A 22,557-nucleotide genomic window follows, 5' to 3' on the forward strand; every position below is an offset into this window, starting at 1 on the left:
ATTGTTCCTAGATTGTAAGACATGCGTAACATATTAATCAACACATGTTATGTGAAATAGAATAATCAATTTGATAATGATACAACATCTAACACCAAAGAAATATTTCTCAAAAGATAGACATATTTATGGAGGACCAGAAAGATGGCTGGATAACAAATGCTTCTGATGATGATTCAAGAACATCGCAAACTGTGTTGAGGATCCGATTATCAGATGTTTTGAATTTAATTGCTGCATGGGAAAACTATTCGTCACATAAAATATATTTTTATATTTTTAACTTATTTAAAAGATTTTGAATTTACTAGAATGAAGTAAAAAAAACAAACCACAAAAAATCTGATTTTGCAGCATTGCCATCGTTCCAAAAATGTTGGACAGGCTCGGGAGTGATGGCACCACTGCTCTCATCTAAGCGCAAAAACGTGCTTGTGTGAAAACCTTTTTTTCTGTGATTCTACTCGAACATTTCTCAAAAAAGGCGTGAAAATTTCGTTTTTCACCAATCAGTGTTGAGTGCGAGAATTTCATTTCTCGATTAAAGCGTGAAAATTTAGTTTCACGTAAGCGGTGCGAACTTCATTTTTCATCGATGCATACTAGTGGAAAAAGTGTTCGTGCTCGGAGCTCGCGTAGTTCCTGGTCGCAGTCATGGGAAATTGCAAGAGTTCAGAATAACCAGGAGCTCGAGCGACGCCTTCTAGATTTGGTTGAGAGACGGCTGAAGATGAAAATGCGGCATACCGAAGAATTGCTACGCTTGGAGGAATCTCTCGACAGCGATTCATCTTTGTCAGACAATGGAGAACGAACCTCCCAATGGGCGGAACAACAGTTGAACGCAGCATCTGATGAAAGCGAAGAGGAGCGAATGCTGCAGCGTAGCCGGTCGGCCGATATGGAGCAACGAGTGTCTACCAACAACCCGGCCACAGCGTCAGGACAGCAGAGTGAGTATCTGGCTCAGCCACAATGCGATGCGCAGGTCCGCGCCATGGAACAGCAGCCACGCCTCGAGCAGGTTCCCGTTTCGGAGCGGCAGCTGTGCAAGCAGTTTATCGGCATGGATATGCAGCAGCAGCGGTGTGGTGCATTCCCCGTCCAGGCGCAAGGCCCCGCGCAGGTTCCCGATTCCCAGCAGCAGCGGTGTGATGTGTACCCCGTCCAGGTGCAAGGCCCTGTGCAGGTTCCCGATTCGCAGCAGCAGCGGTGTGGCGTGTACCCCGTCCAGGTGCAAGGCCCCGTGCAGGTTCCCGATACGCAGCAGCAGCGGAGTGGTGTGTACCCCGTCCAGGTGCAAGGCCCGTGCAGGTTCCCGATACGCAGCAGCAGCGGAGTGGTGTGTACCTCGTCCAGGTGCAAGGCCCCGTGCAGGTTCCCGATTACCAGCAGCAGCAGTGTGATGTGTACCCCGTCCAGGTGCAAGGCCCTGTGCAGGTTCCCGATTCGCAGCAGCAGCGGAGTGGTGTGTACCTCGTCCAGGTGCAAGGCCCCGTGCAGGTTCCCGATTCGCAGCAGCAGCGGAGTGGTGTGTACCCCGTCCAGGTGCTAGGCCCCGTGCAGGTTCCCGATTCGCAGCAGCAGCGGAGTGGTGTGTACCTCGTCCAGGTGCTAGGCCCCGTGCAGGTTCCCGATACGCGGCAGCAGCGGTGTGGCGTGTACCCCGTCCAGGTGCAAGGCCCCGTGCAGGTTCCCGATACGCAGCAGCAGCGGAGTGGTGTGTACCCCGTCCAGGTGCAAGGCCCCATGCAGGTTCCCGATTCGCAGCAGCAGCGGAGTGGTGTGTACCCCGTCCAGGTGCTAGGCCCCGTGCAGGTTCCCGATTCGCAGCAGCAGCGGAGTGGTGTGTACCCCGTCCAGGTGCTAGGCCCCGTGCAGGTTCCCGATACGCGGCAGCAGCGGTGTGGCGTGTACCCCGTCCAGGTGCAAGGCCCCGTGCAGGTTCCCGATACGCAGCAGCAGCGGAGTGGTGTGTACCTCATCCAGGTGCAAGGCCCCGTGCAGGTTCCCGATTCGCAGCAGCAGCGGAGTGGTGTGTACCCCGTCCAGGTGCTAGGCCCGTGCAGGTTCCCGATACGCGGCAGCAGCGGTGTGGCGTGTACCCCGTCCAGGTGCAAGGCCCCGTGCAGGTTCCCGATTCGCAGCAGCAGCGGAGTGGTGTGTACCCCGTCCAGGTGCTAGGCCCCGTGCAGGTTCCCGATACGCAGCAGCAGCGGTGTGGCGTGTACCCCGTCCAGGTGCAAGGCCCCATGCAGATTCCCGATTATCAGCAGAAGCGACGTGGTGTGTACCCTGCCCAGGTACACACCCAGGAGAATGTTCCTATGTTGGAGGAGCATAAATGTAGCCCGTACCCCGTCCAGGTACGATGCAACGCGCAGTCGTGCGACACGTATAGGAAGGAGTCCAGTGCGTACCCCGCCCAGGTACAATTACGTGCACAAGTCCCCGGTCCGGAGCAGCAAATGTATGGTGCCTATTCCAGCCAGGTACAACAGCAACCACATTTTAGAGTTGCGGATCCGGCATACCCCGTCATGCGTCCCGAACAGATGCAACCGTCTTACTTGGAAGGTATTGCCCCGCAACAGGTGAGTACCGTTTGTTCTATTGTTTCTAACGCTGCACAAAATGCAGCAAGGCATGTTTGGCCGAAGAAGCTTCCAACATTTTCAGGTGATCCAGAAGAATGGCCCGTATTTATAAGAGCATACGAAGATTCCACCATAGCCTGTGGATTTACGGCAGTTGAGAATGCTATAAAACTAGAGGAATGTTTAAGAGGTCCAGCGCGTGAGTTAATTCGCCCGAAGCTACGATTTCCTAACGCAACGGCAGCAGCAATCGAAACAATGCGTGAATTGTACGGCAAACCGCAACTGTTATTGAAGAGCCTTTTGACTAAGGTGCGTAGAGCAGAAGTACCAAGAGCAGATCGGCTTGATTCGTTAATACGATTTGGCTTAGTTGTGCAGGAACTATGTGACCATATCGTAGCCGCTAATATGATATCGCACTTAAACAATCCGACATTGCTTGATGAACTCGTTGAAAAGTTGCCAGCTGCTTACAAAATGGAGTGGTCAGATTTCAGTGAAAAATATGAGGAGCCTTAAAGTAGGAGTTTGGAATGTATATGAAAAAAAGTAGTATAAAAGCAAGCAGAGTAGCAACTTTATCGACCTCAAAAGAGCATGGTCAAGTCGAAGCAAAAGTTGGTCGATATGTGAAGGAACATGTAAACGTTCATGATTTGTCGCAAGGTTTTACCACTACTAAACTGGCACCTAGAAAATGTTTTGTTTGTTCTAGTACCGAACACGTCGTGCGCGGATGCCACGAATTCACTGAATCGTCACCAATACAACGCCTTCAAACCATCGAACGTTTGAAACTTTGTCGTAAATGTTTAAGCAATCACTTGATAGAGCAATGCAAGTCGCGGTACCGATGTAATGTTAATGGTTGCAACAAAGATGATCACCACACTTTACTTCATCAGGTTGATGTGCCACAAGCCGTAATACAGTTTCACGAAAAGAACAAACCCGCCAAGTCGACACTATTCAAAGTTGTACCCGTAACCTTGTACAACGGCGATAAGCAACTAGAAACATTGGCATTCATTGATGAAGGTTCGTCACTGACGTTAGTCGAGTCCTCTGTAGCACAAAAACTTGGAGCTGAAGGAATTACAGAACCGCTCCAATTAGTCCATGCTCAGATGTAACTCGAACCGAACCGACATCTCAGCGCATAAATCTGAAAATATCTGCACAAGGCGTTGACACCAAATTTCAGCTTGTAGGAGCGCGAACAGCACAAAGTTTAAAGCTGCCCGTGCAGGGTCTAGATCCTTGCTCGATAAGCAAGTATTAGCATCTCCGAGATATTCCGGTACTGAATTATGGCCCTGCTGAACCTAAGGTGCTCATTGGTATACAGAACATCAACCTAATAGCCCCTATCGAGAGTCGAATAGGTGAGCCTGGAGAACCCATAGCGGTGCGAAGCGTGTTAAGATGGTCGGTGTATGGTCCTTGTGACAACCAGCTTGAAACAAGACATTTTCTCGCGCATCACTATAGCGTTGCTGAACAAAACTGCAGCTTAATCAGTGACCAAAAACTTAATGAATTGAAACGAAAACGGATTATTCTTGATGAGACAGCAGCTCAAACCGATTTCATACCCGACCCAACGGATCAGGCCAGAACTAAAGAAATATTGCAACAAACCACTGATCGCGAAGGAATGAGACTTGCTACCGACATGAAGTGGAAGTTTGAAGTCATAGATGACATTTTGTATTTCATTGAATTGTATAAAAATGCGGAACACAGTAGCGATAGAAAGTGGTTCAACGACAGTCTAGAAAAACTATGGAAAATTGCTCAAACACCTACAGCCAAAACCTACTTGGCTGGTGTATGGGAGAGATTAGTTAGAAATGTTTTAGAAGCTATAACTAACCTTCATTACGATCGTAAACTGAGAAGTGGAACTTGCATTACTGAACTAGCAGAAGCAGAGAATTTGATCAACTCACGATCGCTAACGTATGTACCTCAAAGCACTTTTACCAGTCGAGCTCTCACGCCAAATCACTTCCTCTTAGAAAGCTCTTCTGAAAGCCAAGATCAAGCGAAGACACCTACAGAGTTAGGAGACGCCTTAAGAAACAGCTATCGCCGAACACAGTTTCTGACGGACGAGTTTTGGAAGCGTTGGCAACAGGAATATTTTCCTACCCTAAATAGGAGAACAAAATGGTTTAACGAAAGTAAACCTGTGGCCGAGGGCGACTTGGTTTATGTTGCTAATGGTCAGCGCAGAACTTGGATAAGAGGACGTATCCAGGAGGTCTTCAAAGGAAAAGACGGAAGGATTCGTAGTGCTACTGTGCAGACTAGTGATGGGTAAAGTTGGCAAAAATCCGGAGTCGACTCCGATCCGATTCCGATAAATTCGGAATCGACTCCGGAAGGTAGGTCCGCGCTTCAATATCCGGAGTCGTTCGGAATCGTCCGGAGTCGCCCGGAGTCGCCCGGAGTCGCCCGGAGTCGCCCGGAGTCGCCCGGAGTCGGAGTCGCCCGGAGTCATTTGGAGTCGTTCGGAGTCGTTCGGAGTCGTTCGGAGTCATCGGAGTCGTTCGGAGTCGCCCGGAGTCGGAGTCGTCCGGAGTCGTTCGGAGTCGTTCGGAGTCGTTCGGAGTCGTCGGAGTCGTCCGGAGTCGCCCGGAGTCGGAGTCGTCCGGAGTCGTTCGGAGTCGTTCGGAGTCGTCCGGAGTCGTTCGGAGTCGTTCGGAGTCGTCCGGAGTCGTCCGGAGTCGGAGTCGTTCGGAGTCGTTCGGAGTCGTCGACTCCGGACGACTCCGGTCGACTCCGGACGACTCCGAACGACTCCGTCTCCGGGCGGATTTAGTGGTTCCATTTTGCCGGAGTCGGAATCGGACTAACAATAGTCGGAGTCGGATCGGAGTCGTGGGTGCGCTCCATACAGCACATCACTAGTGCAGACAGCAAAGGGCAGCACACTCAAAAGACCAGTGCATAAGTTGGCAGTGATGGAGGTGTAGTGAAGCCTGCTGACCGCATAGGATTGGAACAGCAGGTTGCACGGGCTGGGGTATGTTGACACCACTGCCATCGTTCCAAAAATGTTTGACGGGCTCGGGAGTAAGGACAGGGGGCCTCCCGCAATTTTTGCGTCGAAGTCGACAATTTGCAATTTTTGCGTTACGTAATTGATGGACGACGCCAAATATAACTTTGAGTTCAGCCATAATGATTAGTGCGCCTATCCATTTTACTATAATCTAATTTAAAAGAGTTCGACGGTATAAAATATCATACTAGAGGATGTCTAGTAATTTGTTTGCTAATAGATTTTTCTAATTAGTTCAAATCCAAAATTGAAATCCTTTCGTGGGCCAGTTTTACTGCTACGGTGGGTCGTTTTGGTCCGAGGGACCCGATATCTCAAAATAAACCATGGCTTTTTGGCAAAGTAATAAAAGCGAGTTTAATAAATATGCACATGTACATTGCTACATACCTTATTTTGGCATACAGTCTATTCCCGAGTTACACGGTTCTCGACTTAAGCGGATTTGCAGACACGCGGTTTTCTAATTTTGACAAATCAAATGACAAATCAGTACAATTTTCTTATGTCCAATGCACTATACATTGCATTTTTACCGATAAACTTAAATCACTTAAAAGTAAAAAATATCAGAATGTTCGGCACGAATCGTATCAAATAAATGATAAAGTGTATAAAAGCACTAAATTGAACCAAAAATACCAAACAATAAATTGTATTTTGGCCGAAAACTGCGAAATTCGACTTACGCTGATATTCGAGTTACACGGATTCCTTGGGAACGCGCAAACCGCGTATCTCGGGTACAGACTGTACTCACATTGCAGAACTGTCACGTATTACAAATCACAAATGCTGCAAACTCAAAATAATTGAATGAATAATTTAGTGTATAAAACTAAAGTTTATAATTACCATTTTCTATTTTTGGCATTAATGAAAAAACGACTGTTCAAGCTTAGGCAGGGAAGCCCTGCCAGTTGATTCGTGTTTAACGAAACACGAAGATCATTCGTTGAGTTCGGAGCGTTCGGGCACGATCGATTAGTTTATAAGTATAAGTGAATTGCGTGAAATAAACTCTCTTCTAATTGTGCAATACAAGGAACAACACCCGGTAATTATAAACCGCTAGAAAAAGTTACACCGAAACGCGAAAGAACATTATCCGAAATCGTAAGAATGAACAACGACATATACAGACATTCGATTTACGCTAATATATTCGCAATGCTTTCACCGGGAATCCTGGGAAATTAAAATGACTTCTTGTTAATTAAAATAACCCTTTGTTTAGTACGTGTTGTACGGCATTCATCATTTAGTAGCTTACGGCACTGTAATGTGGAAAGCGTCACGAATTGATCGCGCCGATTACTCCCGTATGCCCGAAATCTCACGAACGTTGATAAAGTAACGATCTTATGGGACACTCTTTCACTTAACCCGGAGACGAATGAGTGATTTTTTAGCGTCGAAATAAAATAAGAAAAACCAAGACCGCTTAAAGAAAGATTGTTTAGTTTACGTTTAATAATCTATCGGGGTAAAGAAAGAGCCTGCTGCCAACGATGCAACAATTATGGTTTTGTCAATGTTTTTTTTATGTTAAAAATAATATGGTAGTACGATTTAGTATGGGAATAAGAAAAACGCTTTGAGGAAAAAAACACAGAAACACAGGATTGTACGACCAACAAATTTTTAATTGAAGCACATATTAATACAATTTTTACAATTATGTTTCGTTAAAATGGGCATTATAAAATGTATATTTACGTGGTTTAAATAATTTATGACATAAGCTATCTTCACCCATAAGTGCATCTCCACATGATCTACTGCTTGGCTTTATGGATAAAATATTCCTCATTCTACTAGTTTAAGCAGTGCTTTGCAAGCTATAGCTTTTATAATAGTATAACAATTCCTTTCTTCAGATATATGATAAATATGGCTCGATTATTTATTATTCATTATTCATAAACGAACATTGATCGTAAACCCTAGTACGGTCTATTACAATTCATGTAAATACGATTTTTCCATGGCTAATTTTAACATATTCCATAGATTGACTATTTGTATTTATGTATGAATGATATCAAAGATTATCTGTTACTACTGTGTCATTTACGATTAACTCATGTTAAAATAAATACTTGAGCCGTATATCGACCCATACTAAACATAAAGAAATACAATACATATGCGCAAAATAGGTCCTCAAATTATCCCCATCGTGCCGCCAAAGAGTAAAGCGATTTCAATAGTTCAAGTGCACGTGTGTCGGAGTTATGAGGAGATAATTGTTTATGGTTATTAGACAGTGGATTAGCCAATGAGTTCGATAAATCCTTTGGTAAACGCTTGGATACGGTGAATGTTGGTTTCATTTCTGAAGATGAATCAGATTCTAAAGATTCTCGTGATCTATATTCAGTATCAAAGAAGTCGACTGGTGTAGTCTGGATGGTTGTAGAGCTGCCATAATCAGATGTTTCTGATGTTGCACTTCCCGCCACAGTTGTTATAACTGTAGGCTCCGTAATCATTGTAAAAACGGTTGAAGTACTATCGACTGTAGTTTGGAACACTGTTGATGGTAGTGGTGTTGTTGAATACCGGGGAGGATTCGTTTCGTCATAGCCATATACCCATTTGCTAGTGGCAATTTTTGGTAGGTTGCTTTCGCCGGGTGAGTTATAGATTTTTGTTGTTGCATCCGTAGTTCCGCTCCCTTTAGACCATTCCTCACTACCTTCGTCTTGACTTCCGGAATCTCCACCATTATTCTCATAGTTTGAAGAAATATTTGAATAGTTTTCCGTGGTTGCTGTAATATTTTGAGATTCTGTCAGATCAGTTAATTCATCGTACAAAAAGTTAGTAGTTTGACCAAATCCAATTTCTTTAGCACGGCGATTGGTGGTATCGTGTTTTTGTTTGGCAGATAAAATTTGTAATTCATCAGTATGTTGTGGACCCACGACACCACCAAGTTTTATTAAAGCTTCTAAAAGAGCTTTTCGTGATTCTTCACCCGTACTTGTTGGATCGTCATCGCAGGTACGTATCAAAAGCAAAATCAATCTTCGCATCGATTTATCTTTATCGGCCATTTTAATTGCCGACATAATTTTTTCCGCTTGTACATCGTTCAGGTCGCCAAACATTTCTATAGCCTTTTTTTGCATTATAGGATCATCGCGCTGATTTTCACTCATAATTTGGTCTGATATATTTTTCTTTGGTGCATCAGATATGGCTGTATCTGTATTAAGGTGAATTTTGTTACTCTCATACTGTCTGTTGTTATAAATTCCTGGTACATGTGCTACCGTTGGTGTTGGTTTTTCGAGTTCCATAAGCTCATCGTTAATTGTTAAAGGGTCAAAAAATACTGTGTAGGACATTGTAGTGCGTGAGGATGGGATACCTCCTTGAGTCTGTTGTTGTGAGACATTATGTTGATCAGTAATGTTTGTTTTGTTCGATGTTTTGTTAGATGCGTTAAAAGTTTCAACAGATACAGAGTTTTCCTTCAAATTGTGTAAGCTTATCACGCTGTACTTGTTCCGTTCGTATATTGGGCCATTGTTTTGGTTAGCCAGAATAAATTCACTTTGAGCGCGTTGCAGCTGCTCATCATCATCTAGTAGCTCTTTTGTTTTAGATCTCTGTTCCATGGGATATCGGATATTTGATATAACTGGAGGCTTTAGAACAGACTGCGGAACTGAAATTGTCTCTGTTACAATTTTGATTGGGGCTGTTGGAAGTGCCCTATAATTTGGCGGTACACTTGTGTTCATTTGACTCGTGATGTATGAATCCATGACTAAGGTGTTATTTTTTTTATCATTTAAACTTGCTAGATTTGTCGAAGCAATATAACTAGTTGAAGCCGGTGCTCTTAGTTCATTATTAACTTCATCAGCAAGTTCATTGCGACTATTGGTTATAAACTTGATTGATAAACTTTTACCCTGCTTTCTTAACATTTCGTCTGATTTAGCTTTTTTTTTTTTTGAATCGGCGTTACTGTCTATAGTTGTTGTTGGCATCGTTGATGTATCTATAAGTGTTGTTTCGAAATCCGTGGCTGAATTTGAATTGGACGTAGTTGTAGTCACGTCAGAGAAATCCAAAACTTCATAATTTTCAGGACCCTTTAAACGTTCGTACTCAATGGGATTTGTAATCGAAGGGGTTGTAGTTTCAATGGAAATGGGAAAATTTCTTCCCATTCCACCAATTTCTGATTTGTTCATCACAATCGATTTTGGATTGGTCGGCTGCATTATTGGAGCTTTCGGTCGAATTTCAGTAAGTATGCGTCTAAATGTGACGGGATCTTGTAAATAGGCCGAAAGAGCATGGGTAAATATTTGCGCAAGTTCTCGAATTTGCGTTGAATTTGACATTCCCAAAATGGGATACCTTGAAGATTGACCTTCGAGGTCGTGTTCCATTTGAGAATCCATATAAAACTCTGCTTCTGAGACATCGTGATCATGAACATCATCTATACGGTTTCCATTATTTTCGTTTTGGTTTGATTGGAAGAGACGATCGTATTCATTTAACGTGGTCTGTGTTAGGAGCGAACGATGTCCAACATCGACATTAGAGTTACGCTCAGAGACAATCCGCATTCTTTTGAAACCATTCACATTTTGATGAATTCCTGGTGGATGCAGTAAAAACCCCAATGAATTCTTTACACGCGGATCAATTCGAGCGGATGTACCATCAGACACGGTGGACGTATGAGCCTTCACATCATCTATCGTTTTTTTCATTATACTTCTATGATTTTCAGATTCATCGATGTTAAGATTTTTAATAGTTTGCATAATCTCGATTGCATGATCCATAATGGACTCTTCGTCAGCTATCCCCTCTCTCCGAAGCGAATGGGCGAATTGGGTATCAAAGCTTTGCGATTCTTCGGATCCACCAACACCACCGTTGTTGAAACGATGGATAGTTGTGGCCTTTGTCGTGACCATGGGATCCTCTGTAACTGTCCCCACCATTACCGTTTTCGTGCTGGTGGTGAATGTGGGTACTGTTGGCGTATAGAATTGCGTAACTTTGCTGTTCAAATTCAGTTTTCGTGCAGTTGTGTAAGCCATGAAGTGCATTGCATTTCTGTTACTATTGTTGTTGTTTTCTACACGAGAATCTTTAAACGGTTGCAATGTTGAAAGGTAATCACGATGAAGACCTTCATCGATGGTCTCAGCTCGTCTTGGTTTATTTGAGGTGGTTTGATCTTTCAATAGCTGGTCTTGTGCGTAATACGTGTTAAACATTTTCTTAGTTATAGATGCAAACGATGCGCTTTGTGCCGTATCTTGTATTTCGTCTGCAGCATTAGATAACCTATCAATATTATCATTAGTGTTAACATTTCTTTGATTTTTAAGTCCATCGCTCACGGCAGTATCTGCAGAATTGCTTTTATTGTTGCGTCTGTTAAATTCGAGCACTTTAGGGACATAATTTTTAGATAAAGATTGTTGCTCCAAATTCGCAGTATTTCCAAGCAGCAATCGTTTATTTTGAATGCTGACCGTAAGGCTTTCGTCACTGTGATTGATTGGTTGGGGTACAGGATGTTTGCTTTGTAAACGAGCTCTCTTTGCTTGGGTCAGCATTTCGGTGCTTTCAGCAAAATGATTTGGTGTAGAAGCACAATCTACTTTAAACCACCAATCACAAATAAGATCAAGCTGTCGAAAGATCGTGCCGTTTGGACAAAGAAACGAGATCTTCTTTCCGTCATCACAGATATGGAACACCTTTAAAAAGTAGAACAAAAAAATCAAATAATAATGGATATGCTTTCGGGAATTTAGATAAAGATTGACAAATATTTGTGAAATAAAAGAAAGTATAAGTTGTTCTGTTCAAATAATAATGGATATGCTTTCGGGAATTTAGACAAAGATTGACAAATATTTGTAAAATTATAAAAATAAAAAATAAAAGAGTAGAAGATGGTCTGATAATCTTAAATGTAATAAATTAAATAATACACATAATCGCCAGCCTACTGACCTGACAACGTGTTTCCAAATCGGCAAAATAACCATTGCCATGGTTTTTGCAGTCAAAAACGGTATTGGGAATATGCGTAAGAACCGGAAAATCAATACCTGGTCTGCCGACCAATCCTTGATAACTGTCCATTTCGGCACTAGGGAATGAATTAGTTGCTGTATCACCCACATGTGCATGTATTAATACACTTCGTAGACCTCGTCGCAATGGTGGTTCATACAACTTTCGTTGAATACTTTCAGTATGGCCCTCTATGGTCGTTAGTTCCATCACAAAAATCGACCACGCTAGAAAGATGTCAAAAAGTAATGTAAAGTTTATAAATGTATATATCCGTTTATATATATCCGTTTATTCGTATGTGCCGTGAGTTTAATGTTATTTGTGATCGTCATCAACCTGACATGTCGCGCACCGCATTGTTAAATAGTATTCGTGTCGTGCGACCTTTTACATGTTAATTATGTTACTTAAGACTAAGCGTGACAAATGAATGACCGAAATGTGACTATGTTATAATGATTGAATGTAAAAGAACTCGCTTCAAGTGGGCCACTCGCGGTCCGTTGAATTTTAATTAATAATAACAAATAACAAATATCAAGGGTTAATTACGGACACTGGCCAACTTATTTAATTTTTTTTAAGTTGATTTCCTTGCAAGCGGATCTAGCATGAGAATGACGCAAATTTGGTAACAATATTTCTTTTGTAAATGCATGAATTTTTGAACAAAAATCTATAACGAAATATAACATTGCAAGATCCCCAATTCAGTATAATAGACGATTAATTACCTAACTGTATCATCCTCGTATAGAAAAACATTATTTTGCGCACTGTAAAGAAAATAACGAAATTTAAAAACAATACTATTTTAATATTTGCTTATTTAAATGCTGAATAAATCATTAGGGTTACTTACTTTCAACTTGTAAGATTCTGCAAAGTAACAATTTTCAGTATTGGGCAACCACTGCAGTGAATGCTGTGAAATGGTTTAATTTAGAAGTCCGTAACGATGAACGTAACGTGAAGATGATGTTTATAGCATTTCATGCAAAAATCTGTTTTGACACAATTACATTACGCTGTTCAAATACTCCGTCTATAGATAATAAAAGGGAAAAAAATCTATATATTAAATTATTTTCCCGCGATAGTCGTTTAACGTTCGATCTTTAGTGTTGTACGACACATAGCATATATTCTCAAAATAAAATTAATTGCAGGTTGCTGTAAGCAACATTATAATACTGATTTACATAACGATAGTTGTTGGATCGAACTACATCTATACATCACGTTGAACGGGATTTGTCGGTTTACACCTTTGTTTGTATTTACATTTTTAAATCACAATAATGCGCATTTGTGAAGTATTACTAATAGTTTTTGATAAACAAACATGTAAAAATGTGCGTCTTTTTATAATAGCAAAGAGTTGACCGTTATTTTAACTATTACAACATTTAACGTCAGTAGCAGTAGCGCTTTTATCGGTAAGCGGATGAAGACGCCGTAGCTCGTCGGTCTGGGGAACCCAATTATGTTTTATTTTAGTGACTAGGAGTCTATGTTACTGTTTTCGTTTAGGACTTCCAATGCCCCAAATTCAACATAATCTTTTGTGTAAGCAACGGTTTTTCAGAATGGGGCAAAATTGTTTTCTTTTTGCCATTATTTCATTATGAGTTTGTGCATTTTATAAAAATCGTGGGACTGCCAAAGGGTTAAACAACATTAAATGAAAAGTTGTTTACAACCTGAACCGAATGTTTTCGACGTGATATATTCGATGATGATATATGATGTATTTGATAATAAGACTTAGATACAGTTTTTATTTCCATTTCCATAAAAAGAGAAACTATGAACAGCTATGATACAATAAGGAACAAGATCCCAGCTTTTTAATAAAGCAAAAATAAAAATTAGATAATTGTGATATGAATGAGAAGAATATCTGATGGATTACGTTATGCATCTTTACGCATCAGATTAAATACACAAGAGACACAAGCTCTCAAACCAACTGCTAATTGTATGCTATAACAATAGCAGTGCTTGCATAAGAAACAATAATAACCAACACGTTCCCAGAGCTTTGCTTAAAACCTACCAGACGTGGTTGTGGCACCATGGTAGGGTTGAATGCCGTGTGCTCGATTTCTGAATCTAGTGTAATAATTGGTCTGATTTTACTTGGAAGGCTGTGAGAGAGGTCAACATAGAGCAGAAATTGTCTGCAATAAAAAAAGAGAGCGTCTTCCATTCCTTGTTGATTGTAAATCTTAAGTAATCATACTTATGAAAAAAATACTTAAATAAATTGTCAGCAGTATAAATGTGATATGCTTGTGATATATATATATATATATATATATATATATATATATATATATATATATATATATATATATATATATATATATATGGTGGTTCATACAACTTTCGTTGAATACTTTCAGTATGGTGGTCGTTAGTTCCATCACAAAAATCGACCACGCTAGAAAGATGTCAAAAAGTAATGTAAAGTTTATAAATGTATATATCCGTTTATTCGTATGTGCCGTGAGTTTAATGTTATTTGTGATCGTCATCAACCTGACATGTCGCGCACCGCATTGTTAAATAGTATTCGTGTCGTGCGACCTTTTACATGTTACATATATATATATATATATATATATATATATATATATATATATATATATATATATATATATATATATATATATATATATATATATATATATATATATATATATATATATATATATATATATATATATATATATATATATATATATATATATATATATATATATATATATATATATATATGTTTATTATACCACAGCCTTGAAAAAGCTTTTTGTGCAAATTGAGAGCGTTTCAAAGAAAACAATATTTTTAAAATAAATTATTTTTTAACTAAAAAGTTGCTTATTATTGAGGCGCTTTGATATTTTTTAAATTATTACAATATATTTCAACAGTGAAATTTTCTTGGCATAGATTTTTGCTCATACGCGAGCGATTTCAGAATAAGAAAAAATATTAAGACAACATAATAATTCTCAAATAATTATCAGCCATTACTATGACTTCGTAATCATTACTTCATTGCCGTCTCAAGAACATATCCATAGTAATAAGCTGTAATTTTGATAATTTATTTACGTCTCACATCTTAAAGGTCTAGAAATGGGTTTAACAAGCAGTTTTAACAGAATTCTGTAGATGGGCCCTATCAGTCTTAAGAGAGTTTTACAGGGTTTTCCAGGAGTTCTCATAGCTGTGGGACACTTTATTAACTCTTTTTAATGTGAAATGAACTTATTGTAATGAGAATTGGACTCTCTAGCACCCTTGTTAGACAAATCCAATAGGAATTCCCAACGAGCCTGTCCAAAAAGGGTACCATAGAGAACAATTTCCAACGTATGAAGTTCACTTCCAATGGGAAAGAGTCTAGGAAGTGTCCCACAACTATCTAACACCACAACTGTCTAACAACTAAGTACCCATGGAAAACCCTGTATTATGGTCTTATTAGGTCATACAAGACATTCAAATGAAAAAGAGAGGCTTAATGGAATACCCGTAACAACAACGATAAAACTATGATAAGATTAAAAATATTAATTGGGTTGTGACTTTACTTCCTGTTAATTTTCATCAGATAGAATTTGGCAAAGAGCAATTTAATAAGTCCAGGGTTGGCAATATCCGAACAAATTAAGGCTTAATTAAGGTTTAATTAAAAGGAAAAAATCATTATAAAATTGTTTAATTATATAAAATTAAAGTGCAGCTTAGGTTCAAATGTAGGTTATTTTAGCTAGTCTGGTGGTACACAGTCATCAGCTCGCACGACTTAGCAACATGCCTATTATGAGTTCAAATCCTCAATATATATATATATATATAGATCTATATATATATATATATATATATATATATATATATATATATATATATATATATATATATATATATATATATATATAAATAGAGAGAGAGAGAGAGAGAGAGAGAGAGAGAGAGAGATATAGATATATATGTATATTTATTAACATATAGTAACATATAGCAATTTGTAGTATTTGTAGTTATAGTAACATATAGCAAATGAAAATCTTAGTCTGATACACTAAGGTAGGGAACGTGGTAGCAGGTTTGTGAGAATATGTCCGTCAGACGAGGGCGCGATACCATGTGTGGTTTCGGACACTTTTGCAGCAGGGAAAATCGCAGGGAAGCGCGAGATAGATATGTAAGTAAGTTGAAGAATTTGGGGCAAGAGTATCACCAAGCATTTTTCGATTACAACTTACGTTTAATGACCAATTGAGTATACTGATGGTTTCGTTCTTATGTCCACTTATACTGTGTCAAATTTAATATAATATTTAATCTAGATTGATCGACTTTTTTCTCATTGTTTTGAACTGTTTTAAGATAGAACTCAAAACCGCAGGATATTTTGGTGATTTGTCGTGAATCGATCGCAAGTCTGCAGAACGATACGTGAAAACGTTATTGATGATTTTGAGAGCTCACAGTCAGGGATTTTTAGAAGCAAACAGTTAGGGAGTTTTGTTTGTTTGTAAGAGAAATAATATATCATGTTTGTCTTTGTCACTGAAAAATGCAATAAAAAAGTTGCAACTTTTTGGGTAAAAGATCCACCTCAATTTGGGACAAGTGTGCCGGTAAATTTCATAGGCACGGGCTGTCAAAAACTTAAAGATTGTTGTAGCATGCAGCAGTATGCTACGTTTATATGCGCGGTTTCTGTCCCGGAAAAGCTGGCCAGTAGCTACAATATTGCGGTATAATTAGTATAATTACTTCGTGGCCAAAAACATTTATTTATGTTTCAAGACGCTCAAGACACGTAAATAATTGAAATTATTACTATCCTAAAAATTATGTTACTTTAACGATGTGGTCTTGCCTCATACAAGTGTCACTTTTGCACCATACCCCAAACAATCACGTCTTTGTCGACCACATCGACCACATTTAAAACGCTTTAAAACCAGTTGTGCTTGTACTTATATCTGAGTTTCAGTGGATACAAGTGAGAAAATATTTGTAAAATTGGTATTTAAATTTAATTGATTCTCAAAAAACAGGTTTTAATAAGTTATAACATGAAATGCTGATACACTTGCCCCAAATTTCTCTAAGTAAACTCAAACATCTAATGCGCTTAAAACTGGTTTAGGTACTTACTTAACATGGATTTTACCAAACATTCCAAAACTGTTGTTTATTAAAATTCATCCTACGTTTGCCTTCTACTGAGTTAGTTAATTGAGCTTTCAAATAAAAAAAATCATTTCGAACATTTTGGATACTCATCTATATCGGTTGTTTATTTTAATTTGCAACATTGTTGAAGTAATGAACATACGGATAGATAGATACGAACAGTAGCAAAGTTTGCAAAATGATCTCGCAATATTAGCTGATAATTACCCACAACTAGTTATCATCTTTAATGAAAAATGCAATGATTACCATCTCTCGATTCATCAGCTGGTTTAAAGTAAAGCATAGTGTTAAACATTGTTACAAAAAAGACAAGTTTTTGATAACTGATTTTAATTTTCAACGGATATTACAATTATTTATGAGGACATTGTTACATCTATCAGATTATTAATTTTAATGATAGAAACATATTTAACAATGTTCGATTGAAAACAGGTCGTTAATGCACGTAAATTGAGCATTGTTTTCAAATTTTCACGCATCCAGTGATCTCAACCGTCGGAATCTGCAATTGGACGCCGGTTATGAACAAATGATGGGAACAAAAGAAAAATCTTACTTAATGGCTCTTGCATTGCATTGGAGCTACGAAAGCAAATGTTGCATGCCGCTTGGTTGAATATTAATGAAATGGCGTATCGAAATACTGGTCCCTTAAAACGTTGCATAAAAACTTCATGAACAGCACAGGCGTGTTATTTCATGAGAATTTGTCTTTCTTTCCTGTGTTTTTTTGTTTTATAATGATTATTTTGTAAGAGAATATGTAGGTAAAGCAGATGGTGCGAACGAGGTTGAGTCGAAGCACAATGGTAGTAAGTTACCAAATCATCTTTTTATTTTGACTCCATAGTCTCTATTAAATAAATGTAAGGAACAAACAATGATTTTTATTCAACAGATGTAGTCACTAAAGGCCAAAACAACGACAGTTACTATAATCATGGAAAATCCGTATGTCGGTTTATGAGACGTCAAATGAAATATTAATAATAGTGCATATTACCGGGTGGTCCCGTGGTACAGTCGTCAAATTGAACGACTCAAAAGTATGCCCATCATGGGTTCAAGCCTAGAATGGACCATCCCAGGATTGACTTTCCGGCTGCGTGGTAATGAATTCTGTCTCAATAGACTGTTTATGGAATAAATATGTCCTGTATATAAAATAGATGGGCAATAATATGAGAAAACGTATTTTATTTGTTTAACATTCCTTATCGTTAAACAAAAAAAACATTAAAATAACCTAGTTCTTCTTCTTTGGCAAAACAAATGTGCATGGTTTTCAGAGACTTATTGATTACCCATAGCAGGATAGTTCTTCCGACGTGTGGTGGTCGATCTATTCAGGATTTGAACTCATAATAGGCATGTTGCTAAGTCGTGCGAGCTGATGACTGTGTACCACCAGACTAGCTAAAATAACCTACATTTGAACCTAAGCTGCACTTTAATTTTATATAATTAAACAATTTTATAATGATTTTTTCCTTTTAATTAAACCTTAATTAAGCCTTAATTTGTTCGGATATTGCCAATCCTGGACTTATTAAATTGCTCTTTGCCAAATTCTATCTGATGAAAATTAACAGGAAGTAAAGTCACAACCCAATTAACATTTTTAATCTTATCATAGTTTTATCGTTGTTGTTACGGGTATTCCATTAAGCCTCTCTTTTTCATTTGAATGTCTTGTATGACCTAATAAGACCATAATACAGGGTTTTCCATGGGTACTTAGTTGTTAGACAGTTGTGGTGTTAGATAGTTGTGGGACACTTCCTAGACTCTTTCCCATTGGAAGTGAACTTCATACGTTGGAAATTGTTCTCTATGGTACCCTTTTTGGACAGGCTCGTTGGGAATTCCTATTGGATTTGTTTAACAAGGGTGCTAGAGAGTCCAATTCTCATTACAATAAGTTCATTTCACATTAAAAAGAGTTAATAAAGTGTCCCACAGCTATGAGAACTCCTGGAAAACCCTGTAAAACTCTCTTAAGACTGATAGGGCCCATCTACAGAATTCTGTTAAAACTACTTGTTAAACCCATTTCTAGACCTTTAAGATGTGAGACGTAAATAAATTATCAAAATTACAGCTTATTACTATGGATATGTTCTTGAGACGGCAATGAAGTAATGATTACGAAGTCATAGTAATGGCTGATAATTATTTGAGAATTATTATGTTGTCTTAATATTTTTTCTTATTCTGAAATCGCTCGCGTATGAGCAAAAATCTATGCCAAGAAAATTTCACTGTTGAAATATATTGTAATAATTTAAAAAATATCAAAGCGCCTCAATAATAAGCAACTTTTTAGTTAAAAAATAATTTATTTTAAAAATATTGTTTTCTTTGAAACGCTCTCAATTTGCACAAAAAGCTTTTTCAAGGCTGTGGTATAATAAACATGACGGGAAAAACGTTTGAAAAATTGCCATTTTTCTATTTGTCTTGTTAATTATGAATTTGTTTATATACACATCAACATGGCTGACACATGTTGCACACACAAATCAACAATCGTATGCATTAAAATAGATTCCATTGGTTTAAGATCAAGAGGACTTTCCTGATCACAAGTTCAGTCGATTTGTAGTGCTATATGTTTGGCTAAGATAGTTTTAAACAGCACATAGCTTTAGTAAGCACTTGTGAAGACTAACAAGTTTCAAGACTTTCCACGTACAGGTAGTGTCCGAGATACGCGGATCCTGGTGTATGCAAATTTATACAATCGTGGGTTTCTGAATTTGACAGTTCTTTGCACAAAATTTTATTGAATTGATACAATATCAAGTAATAGCAACATGATTAAAAAAAATAAAAATTGTTTTGAATCTGAATAATAGCCACCCACTGCAAGCAAAAGGAAAATAAACTTAAACATACAATGGTTGAAAACCGCTTCTTCGCGATTTGCGTTAATAGCGTATCTTAGATACATCCTGTATAGTCTGTTCCGAGTTCCCTTCATTCAAGACTTAATAAGCATTTAATAATATCAGTTGATCTTGATGTCTCAGTCTCAAATAACGTTTCTTAAAACATGCTTAAGAATACGTTTACTGGATGATTAAAGCCAGGCATCTTATAAGTCTTATAAGACAGTCTTATAATCGCCTTCAGAACGTTTTAAAGGTTTAACAACTTTAAAGACTGTTAAGCATCTTTAAAAAAACATGTTAAAACTATGTGGTTCCTTTTATAGTTTTAACAGGCTGTCTTATAATCGCTTTCAGAACGTTTTAAAGTTTTATCAACTTTAAAGACTGTTAAGGATCTTCAAAATACATGTTAAAACTATAAGGCACTATGAGTGTACTAACATAGTAAAGCATGTTTAAGCAAGCAAGACATGTTTAAGTGTAAAAGTTATAAGAAATGTTTCTTCGGAATTAATCACAACATCATCAAATAAATGGTAGTCAATCATACAACATTTTTCACACTGTCGTAAATAAACAATAGAAGAAAAATGTAGGAGTTATATGATATATAAGTTTTGTTTTTGTTATTGTTCAAAATCAATGCAACACAATGACCACAGTTCTTTTGCGTGCTTCACTTAATCACAACCTACAACATTTGTGTACACATTTTTGAAGATATATCTTTTAGTGAAAGGCTATTGATGCTTATACGGAACCGTGGCATCTTCTTGACATTTTGCTCTTTCGTGACAAACTGCACGAATAGGGCTTGAAAGTTTAAGATGATCCGAAAGTTATGCCGTCAAAGCCATTGTGAGAAAGTTTTGCGATAGCGGGTTATTTCGTTTCATTTCGAGATTTTTGCAGATTGGAATAGCAGCAAACGGGTCACTTGGTACTACCATCAACTTGCACGTCTTACAATATATCCGTCATGGGTTCAAGCTCCATAAGGACCGTGCACCCCGATACACAGCACAGACTATCCTGCTATGGACAATCTATTAATCACTGATAGCCAAGCACATCAATGGTATAGACAGGCCTATACCGACTACGAGCCGAATAGGAAGAATAGCGGCATATTAATATATTTATTCTGAAATAGTTTATTGATCTTTGAAGGTTCGGGTAGTCTATAAATACGTTAAATTGCAAGCAGTTCTTCTTTAATTATAAATAAACTGATTTCAATTAATTAAATGCATTTTTATTTATTATTTTTCAACAACAACACAATATAAAATATTTACAAACAAAACATAATGAACTGAAATTTTATTTGTGTTACCTGAATGCTATTAACTATTGTATTACTACAAGTCCGTTCCAATAGTACTAAACGTACATTAATTAATTAACACACACAGCGGCGAATCTTTGTAATGTATCGTAAATCATACCACCAAACACTAGACACTTTTAATAATATAAACCATGTAATTCAAGGTATGACCACCACACAGCGTTTTGAAACAAAACTGAGATTTGAAAAGAAATTTGAATCAGAATTTTTCCGAGCACTCAATTCACAACTTAAATAAGCAGTCATGGAAATTTACTTTATCACCAGGTACCACAATCTACATTGTTGAATAAGCTAGTTGAACTAACGTCTTTACACTGCAACAATTGACAGAAGAATGTTAGTGAATCATGAAAAACTGTATTCAATATCTATTCGAGCTCTGAGCTTACGATATTTTTCCCTTTCCTGACCAAGGTGAACTAGCGCATCTTTCCGCGCATCCGCAGAGTACGCTTTACGATTTAAATGGCTTTACAGTACAGCAGTGAGAGTAGTTCTCCCACCTTAAAAAATCCCCCACTGTGCATTCAGCTGTATTCTGATCATAGCGCAGATTCAACATGTAGCTATTTCAACATTGCGTGCAAGCGGAATTTGGCTGTGTATTTATTAATTGTTTAGTTTGTTGTAGTTGGGCCAATCTGGTAATTTTTTTATTTTTCAATTATTTAGTTTTTTTTTTAAATAATTTTTATTATTATTTCAATTGATTTATCAGAATCAAACACAAAAATACAAATGTATTTAAATCACCACAGCAAAAGATTAACGATAGCAATATTAAATATTTCAGCTAGATCCAAGCGGAAAATAAAAAATATTGCTATGTTCATATATGTATTACTGTTATACATGGTGTTTATAAAAATGTAAAAAATAACATGTAAAATGTATTTTTTTACAAACATGTTCTCACTTTCAACCTCACTATAGAGCAGTGGTTTTCAACCTTTTTTTAGTTTTTTTTTTGCCCAGTGTGCATGTAAGATTTCATCCCCCCCACAAGTTCATGCGCGGAAAGAGAGCGTGCTGCGGAAACTGTTGCTATAGAGCAGCGGTCGGCAAAGTCTGGCCTGCGGGCCAAATGCGACCCACCGCCCGCGAAAGGATTCAAATGATTTTGAAAGATAGGAAGAATCTATTCGTATAAAAATTACTGTAGATCTTTTAGAATTAAATTTTTTACCGTTCGATCTTTCAGTTTTAATTATAGTAATGTAAAATGACGGACCAATCAGTATTGTCGAACTAGAATTCAAAATTCGCATATGTAACAAAAACATTGCTTCAACACGACAAAAAAATGTAATGCAGGAAGTGGCATACGTAATTTTG

General features: G+C 38.2%; 2 protein-coding genes across 6 annotated transcripts; one reads left to right on the forward strand and one right to left on the reverse strand.

Annotated features, from left to right (window-relative positions):
• Nucleotides 1-296: 296 nt before the first annotated feature.
• Nucleotides 297-4,193, forward strand: LOC125907471 (uncharacterized). Of its 5 annotated transcripts, none has more exons than XM_049610062.1 (4): nucleotides 297-1,252; nucleotides 1,315-1,863; nucleotides 1,927-1,944; nucleotides 2,070-4,193. In XM_049610062.1, exons 1-4 carry the CDS (start codon nucleotides 596-598, stop codon nucleotides 3,117-3,119), a joined length of 2,274 nt encoding a protein of 757 aa, XP_049466019.1. In that variant the 5' UTR covers nucleotides 297-595; the 3' UTR covers nucleotides 3,120-4,193. The 5 variants fall into 5 exon arrangements, with proteins under 5 accessions (XP_049466019.1, XP_049466020.1, XP_049466021.1 ...); XM_049610063.1 differs by having other exon boundaries at nucleotides 1,315-1,548; nucleotides 1,612-1,944; XM_049610064.1 differs by having other exon boundaries at nucleotides 1,315-1,377; nucleotides 1,567-1,944.
• A 3,102-nt stretch (nucleotides 4,194-7,295) lies between these two features.
• Nucleotides 7,296-21,655, reverse strand: LOC120957963 (uncharacterized). Its single transcript, XM_040380455.2, has 6 exons — nucleotides 21,476-21,655; nucleotides 21,205-21,394; nucleotides 12,608-12,790; nucleotides 12,480-12,521; nucleotides 11,680-11,969; nucleotides 7,296-11,420 (listed from the first exon to the last, which is right to left on the reverse strand). Coding segments are annotated over exons 3-6 (3,912 nt in total). The 5' UTR covers nucleotides 12,609-12,790; nucleotides 21,205-21,394; nucleotides 21,476-21,655; the 3' UTR covers nucleotides 7,296-7,841.
• Between the last annotated feature and the right edge of the window lie 902 nt (nucleotides 21,656-22,557).

Source organism: Anopheles coluzzii, chromosome 3, assembly GCF_943734685.1.
Source record: "Anopheles coluzzii chromosome 3, AcolN3, whole genome shotgun sequence".
Classification (NCBI taxonomy): domain Eukaryota; kingdom Metazoa; phylum Arthropoda; class Insecta; order Diptera; family Culicidae; genus Anopheles; species Anopheles coluzzii.

Coding starts and splice junctions, on each gene's coding strand:
- LOC125907471 (XM_049610061.1), top strand. CDS start 596: ATGCATACTAGTGGAAAAAGTGTTCGTGCTCGGAGCTCGCGTAGTTCC. Junction 1,253..1,314: donor AGGTGCAAGGCCCCGTGCAG/GTTCCCGATACG, acceptor AGGCCCGTGCAG/GTTCCCGATACGCAGCAGCA. Junction 1,945..2,069: donor AGGTGCAAGGCCCCGTGCAG/GTTCCCGATACG, acceptor AGGCCCGTGCAG/GTTCCCGATACGCGGCAGCA.
- LOC120957963 (XM_040380455.2), bottom strand. Junction 11,970..12,479: donor TACGAGGATGATACAGTTAG/GTAATTAATCGT, acceptor ACATCTTTCTAG/CGTGGTCGATTTTTGTGATG. Junction 11,421..11,679: donor ATTTGGAAACACGTTGTCAG/GTCAGTAGGCTG, acceptor TACTTTTTAAAG/GTGTTCCATATCTGTGATGA.